The 7,158-nt window shown below is 38.0% G+C and overlaps 1 protein-coding gene across 1 annotated transcript in view; it reads left to right on the forward strand.

The window, feature by feature from the left end:
• Positions 1–6,593, forward strand: part of LOC122058262 (serine/threonine-protein kinase PBS1-like) — an 8,856-nt gene extending 2,263 nt beyond the window's left edge. The window contains exons 4-5 of the mRNA XM_042620871.1: positions 4,121–4,512; positions 5,784–6,593. Coding sequence (XP_042476805.1) covers positions 4,121–4,512; positions 5,784–6,278 — 887 coding nt within the window. The 3' untranslated portion in view covers positions 6,279–6,593. The remainder of the gene's footprint in view (positions 1–4,120; positions 4,513–5,783) is intronic.
• Positions 6,594–7,158: the final 565 nt, after the last annotated feature.

Genomic DNA, 7,158 nt, shown 5'->3' on the forward strand with positions numbered 1-7,158 from the left:
TTTTTTTTTTTTTTTTGGGGGGGGGGGGATGGAGTGTATTTCTTTTGCTATATTTGTCTTCACTGTAAAATTCTTATTGAAATAAACTATAATTGGATTGTAGATTTGGTTTGGATCTTTTTATAATTTGATATTCTCAAATACAAGTTGTTGTGCATAGACATTATATAGACTATAAAATCTTGGATTCAACTGTAATCAAGGTTCTACCATTTGAGTCTTAAACATCTTGTTTGCCTAGTGATTTATTTTGCAAACTGGCCTCTTTGTTCCTCCTATCACCGGTCCTTTAATGACTAATAACATCAAGGGATAAAAATGTTATTAGTTAATATATCTGACTGATATTTAGTTTTTTATACGTTTTGTTGTATTATAAAGAAGGGATTTTCTTATTGACACCCCTTAAGGGGTCAAATAATTTGTAACCTTATTTTCATGCCCTCTTGGTATAGCATACCTTTTATTTCAGTGAGGGTAAAATCCTGTTATTTCACATGTGTACTCGAAAAGTGTGTGGGACAATGGCAACTCTTGAGAATGACATGCAAGTCACATTCAAATTATTTTGAAATCATTTTTTTTTTTATAACCCTTGAACTTTTGGGAATTAGACAAGGGGCAATCAAAAGATGGTTACATGTTCTAAATACACCTGTAGGACTTTTACACAAATAAAATAAAGATAGTTGTGTGATAGAGCACATCTTGGACTGTGGCTATAGGAACCACGGATGGGTTTGGGGCTTCCACAATCAATATTACATGGGCTTGAGTGTGAGCGTAGTTTTGTTTCTAGGAGTTGGAACAGTCTGAACATACCTTAGCACTAACTAAATGGTCACAACTGTTAATATACTACTAATAAATTAGTTGAAAATAATCTTTCCTTTTCCCTTTAAATCCTACATTATTTTGTTTCTTTCGTTCACCATCTATCAACATTTATGGTTCTTGGACATATTCCTGCGCTAGGTTGGTTTTTTTTCTTTCTCTTCCAGTCTGTGATTCTCAGAAGAGGATTCAGGGAAATTTCTTCAGGTAGATGAAAATTAGGGAAGGTGAATAAGAACTTTAATAGTGGGGACATTGTTTTAGATCAAGGTGAGAAGATACTCAAAACTCAAAGCCTCATTCTTACTACCTGGGGTTGGCTAATTCTGGATAAGGTTTATAGTATGAGACAGTTTAGCATGTTTCTATTTCTGTGGCTATGAAATGCTTGTCCTTTTTCCCCTGGTCTAGATCCTGCATTCTTTTGTTTCTTTCCTTCATCATTTATCAACATATTTTATTGTTATTGACATATTCCTGTGCCATGTTGGTTTTTCTTTCTTTTTCCTTTTTGTTTTTTCCTTTTTGTTTTTTCCTTCATTCAGTCTGTAATCTTCATATAAGGATTTCAGAAGTTCCTTTAAATGTTCCGAGGAGGCCATAGAGGGGAGGTAAATAAAAACATCTGAATAGCAGGGGTATTGTTTTGAGAGTGAGTGAAAGATGCTCAACTCAAAGCTGATGCAGCTTAAAATAGTGGAAAATACTAATAAAATAGAAAATGAAGAAAAATACATGATAACAAGGGTCAGAGAGGACCACTTATGTATATAGGGAAGAGGAAAAAGAGCTGTTGATATATATATATATATATATATATATATATATATATGAGATGTATATATATAGGGAAAAGGAAAAAGAGCTGTTGAAATATAACTGTTGGAAAATAGCAATTGGAATGTAGCTGTTAAGAGCTGTTGAAATGTAGCCATTTGAGATGCCTTGGAAAGATGCGTTTTTAAAAGAGAACCATTGCTTGAGAAAGATGTTGGAAGAGTGTGAGAAAGTGGAGTGGGCATTAAATGCTCATCATCATGACGATATCATTTTCCCCTGCTTTGAAAGAATTTGTTAGTGTATGATGTCTTGTATTCCGTCAGAGTTTAATTCAGGGAGTACTGGTGCAGCACCTCACACCTCAAATTTTTTATTTGAGGGCAATTGTGTACTTTCTGGATTAGTGTTTTTTCGATATATATTTGTAGCGGGGGTTTCTTCCTCTGTAATGCAAGCAATACTGAGAGGTGTGAGGGATGAGCACTGTAATCCTATTCTCCATTGATAGTGAAGCAGGATCTCATCTCACTAGGGACATAGGCAATCTTGCCGAACCTCGTAAATCTGTGTGCATTGCTTGTTCTTGTTTTTCCATTATCTTCTGCATCTTTTTAGGGTTGCGTTTCTACACTTGTCCTCAAGTTTTAACGGTGACTAGAGTGGGGATTCAATTGTTGGCCATGTTTTTTTCATTGTTGAGTATGCTTATTGACTATGTAGACTTGCTTGCCACAAGAATCAGAATTTTCTCTGATACCAAGTTGATGCAACTCATAAAAAGGAGAATACTAATAAGATAGAAAAGGATAAAAAGTGCAAGATAACAAGGGTCAAAGATGAGCACTTAACTTTGGGTCTCTTGGGGACTCAATCGACCTAAGTGTGAGACTCACTTACCACTAGAGGACCTCAAGCTCACAATGGGGGCTCTTCATGGCACACTATACATGAACTCTACTCTTCAAGCCAAAAGATACATTTATATAGGGTTTGGAAAAAGAGCCGTTGGAATGCAGCCTTGGAAATGCCTTGGAAAGATTGCAAAAAGAACCATTGCTTTAGAAAGATGTTGGAATAGGGAGAAAGTGGAGCGGGCATTAAATGCTCATTATCATGGCTATGTCAAAAGCCTTAGCCACACTACTTGGGGTTGGCTATTTCTGGATAAGATTTTAACTATCTGAATATATACTATTTTAAGTGGGAACTCAAATATTTCTTTGCAAGTAGTCGCTCTTATCATTGAATGATATCAAAAGATTCAGTTGTGCCCATATTGACACAACATGATATGAGTAGTAAATGCTTAAGAAATAAAAAGGCTTAAAACATGTTATTGTTTTCATTCTTTTCCTAAAAATTCTTATAATCCTTCCACATCTAGTGTGTGTGTGTGCACGCGCGCGCGTTTGTTGTGTTCGTCACTCCCACACACACACACACACACAGAAGAAGAAGAAGAAGAAGAAGAAGAAGAAGAAGAAGAAGAAGAAGAAGAAGAATTAGTTGGATCTAATTGCAGTTATCTCATATTCATCATGTCAAAATAGATTCTTCTCAAGTTTTGTAATTTTCTTTTTTCCTTTTTATCTCATCTTTGCTTGTTTTGTTTCAAAGTAGTTATAAACTTATAATCATTGAAACACCGCGGAAATTATATACTTGTGATGCTACATTGATTGTTAATCCATTGTAGGCATACTTAAATTAGAATCCCTGCATTATTTATACTTCATTTCCAAGTCAAAATATTATAGTGGCTACCTTTCTTATGTGTTAAGTGAGAGGGGGTTACCTGAGAGTTTGTTGGGGTATCTTAAACTTTCTGGTGACCAAATGTAAACATAGTTATCTTAAACTTTATGGGTATCAAATCTGGAATTTGTTGATGCAAGGTTTTTTTTTAAGACAGCTCAGACTTGCTCCTTTTGTGAGAAATCAGTGTGTGGGTAGGGAAACTTAATTTTGACCACCGTGGCCTCGCTTTGTGTGTGGGTATAGGGATGAAAAATCAGATTCATTTTCTCAACTACTTCGCTCAATAACTTTAGGAATTGGAAAAATGAAAACTTCCTGAGTAGAATGGCCTCTGTATCTGATCATTTAATTTTTTGTTCCATACGAAAATTTAAGTTTTACATGTTTATTCTTAGAGTTGGCGAAAGGTTTTGTGCATATCCGTTTGTGTATATACACGACCATTGCTTCAGTCATTGGATGGGGGAGAGAGGGGAGGGTGTGCAATACCATTTCTGCTCCCTACTGAACAAAGGGCCGAAGCGCTGTACACGACGACCGTTTACGCAAAACCGGAACCTTCATTTTGTTTGTTGCTTTTTTTTTTTTTCTGACATAAACTGGTAAGAGATGTTCTATTTCTCGTGTCATGGTTTGAAAGGTATTCTATCTATTATTTTACATCTGTCAGTTTCTATCTTTTCTTGCTTGGCAAGATGATAATTTCTTATGGTCTAATAGTTAGTGATCAAATGGTGTCTTTGTGCAGATCTTCCACCTGATAAAGAACCACTTGACTGGAACAAGAGAATGAAGATTGCAGCTGGTGCAGCTAAAGGTTTGGAATACCTGCATGACAAAGCAAATCCTCCTGTTATCTACAGGGACTTCAAATCATCCAATATATTATTGGATGAAGGGTTCCAGCCGAAGCTTTCTGATTTTGGGCTTGCAAAGCTTGGTCCGGTTGGGGACAAGTCACATGTCTCCACCAGGGTCATGGGCACTTACGGTTATTGTGCTCCTGAGTATGCCATGACTGGACAACTGACAGTGAAGTCTGATGTCTACAGTTTTGGGGTAGTCTTCTTGGAGTTGATTACTGGACGTAAAGCAATTGATAGTACCCGAGCTCATGGAGAACAGAATCTTATCGCATGGGTAAGCCACTGATAACAATATTATAGAATTGCCAAAACTTGGGTTCTATTTTTCCCTGGTTAGATCTTGAACTGATGTCTGATTTTAATATTTACAAAGGAAACAACGAAATTGAATGGGGAATTGTGGTTAAGAGTAGGGTCCATAGATCAGATGGTTGCAATGACTGGCTTGACTAGTGGCAGACTATCCTGTGTGTCATGCCTGTTTGTTTGTTGGTTCCATCCTCTTTGTGTTGCAGGTACCACCACTATGTATGCACTGCATCTATTGTACATGATGCTCTAAATATCTGTCAATTTGGCCTTGTTCTATTGGGGGAAAAGGAATACTGAAATACATGGATTGGATTTTGGCTCCTAAGCTGGAACCTCAGTTGATCAGTCTCCTTGTTATGAAGGAAGAAAAGTTTTAGCTGATTTAGTGGTTGGCTGTTCCTTTGCCATCCTTAGTTAGAGTCTGCAAATATTAGTGTTATATCTCGTACAGCATGTGGTGGTAAAATGGGCTAAAACTTGCTAAGTGCCATTCCGAGTGATATTCCACCAAAGATGACTAGTCGCTCTCCTAGAGCTAAAATTTCTTTTTTTTTCCTTCATTGGTCACAGAAGCTTTTACTGTACTTACCAGGAAAAAGTCTCCACTCGTTAAGGTGACTTTTGCTTCAGAATGTCCTATCCCTTTTACCCAACATATAAACTGATTGTTGATACAATGATTTTTATGCTCTTCAATTAATCCATTGATAACAATTTTTTCTGTGGTGGTACAACTCGTATAATTATTTGATTTATTTATCTTCTTGAATTACATTTCTTGTGTGAGTGGAAATCATGGCACAATTGGCCTTGTGGACATATTCACCTATTGTGGTAATGCATAGTGCGTTCACTGTGAAAACCATGTTTTTGATGCTACATTCCTTGTAGATTAACCTTCTTTGCCAAAAGTATGCTTGTGCAACTTGTTTTGTATAGGCAGAGTTAAATACGTGTATTAAATGGATGCCCCTGATCCTTTGCACGTTTAAGGAATGTACCTTTTGTTTGTTGTTAGACCTGGTCAACACTTACACTGAACGTTACCTCAAGACAGAAATATTTGGATTTACTAGATGAAATTTAACTGCTTGAGCTCCTAAATTTTGAGGGGGTGATATCTCTTCTTCCCTTTCTGAATCTGAACCTCTCTGTTGTGTACATTTAAGAACTCCTTTGATTATCCACCGTAGTTTAGTGCTACCAAGCTCTGACAGGTTTATGTCCTTGCAGGCACGCCCCTTGTTCAATGACCGCCGGAAGTTATCAAAACTGGTAGATCCTCAATTACAAGGTCGATATCCAATGCGTGGGCTTTACCAGGCACTTGCTGTGGCATCGATGTGTATCCAAGAACAGGCTGCTACCCGCCCGCTCATCGGTGATGTGGTCACTGCCCTGTCCTACTTGGCATCCCACACATATGACCCCAATGCACCTCTTGCTCATAACAACAGAGGTAGTGGAGATGAGAGAAGAAACAGAGGTGGGGTGGACAGGGATGAGAGAGGTGGAAGAGTTACCAAGAGTGATGATGGGGGAGGGTCTGGACGCAAGTGGGACTTCGAGGGATCAGAGAAGGATGACTCACCAAGGGAAACAGCAAGAATGTTAAACAGGGATTTGGATAGAGAAAGAGCAGTCGCAGAGGCCAAAATGTGGGGAGAGAACTGGCGAGAAAAAAGGAGGCAAAGTGCACAAGGTAGTTTGGATAGTGCGAACGGGTAGAGTCCACATGATATATCGCAACTCCCAACTCCCCACCGTGGTTCTGTCCATGCTTTCTTGCCAGAGGGAGTGAGAAACTTGTGAGAATTTTCTCAGAGGACTACAACCACAAAAAGCTTTTCTTAGCTTTTTCACCCAATTCTCATAGCCACTCAAATTTCAGGGAAAAGAGAAGACCTTTGAGAATAGTGTATATTAATTTATCAGAGAGGATAAAGAAAATGAGTCTTGTAACCTTTCAACTTTGGAATTTTGGATGGTCTGAACCATCAAAATCTCAATTGTTGTGAAAGCTTGAAGGAATTTTGTGATTAATCACCGGTGTTTCAAACATATGTGTATGTTGATAGATATCCTGTAACTGAAAACATTTAGCTTTCCTTCACAGTTTGAACAAGAGGACTGAAATGGGCCAAAACAGATCGAATGAGGTTTCGCCCAGTGCCTGATAAGGTTTTAAGTCTGTTTGGGCTGCAGAGATCTCTCTGAAGAAGGTCTAGCCTGGCCAACTTTAGCGACTCTCTCGGCCCAGGCTCATGCAACTTAAGCTTATACTCTGAACGAGCTTCAAGGATTTTGAACTTGAGAGTCGGTGCCCGAAATCTTAGTGCTAACCACATATAATACGCGAATTTACTATGTTCTTTACTAGTTTGGGTTGATATATTACAACCCATAACTGAAGTGTATAGTGCATGCAACCATTGTTACCAGTATTGGTATCAATATTCGTGTCAGTATCGGTCTCAGCTAATACTGATATGGTGGCCCAAATAATGAAGTATTAAATGGGTTCCCTCTAATTTGCCAAAAGTGATGCGTGGCAATAACCGAGCTCATTTCTACTTCCACCCATAATGCCCAATTCTTTTAACTACCT

Source organism: Macadamia integrifolia, chromosome 12 (assembly GCF_013358625.1).
Source record: "Macadamia integrifolia cultivar HAES 741 chromosome 12, SCU_Mint_v3, whole genome shotgun sequence".
Taxonomy (NCBI): Eukaryota; Viridiplantae; Streptophyta; class Magnoliopsida; order Proteales; family Proteaceae; genus Macadamia; species Macadamia integrifolia.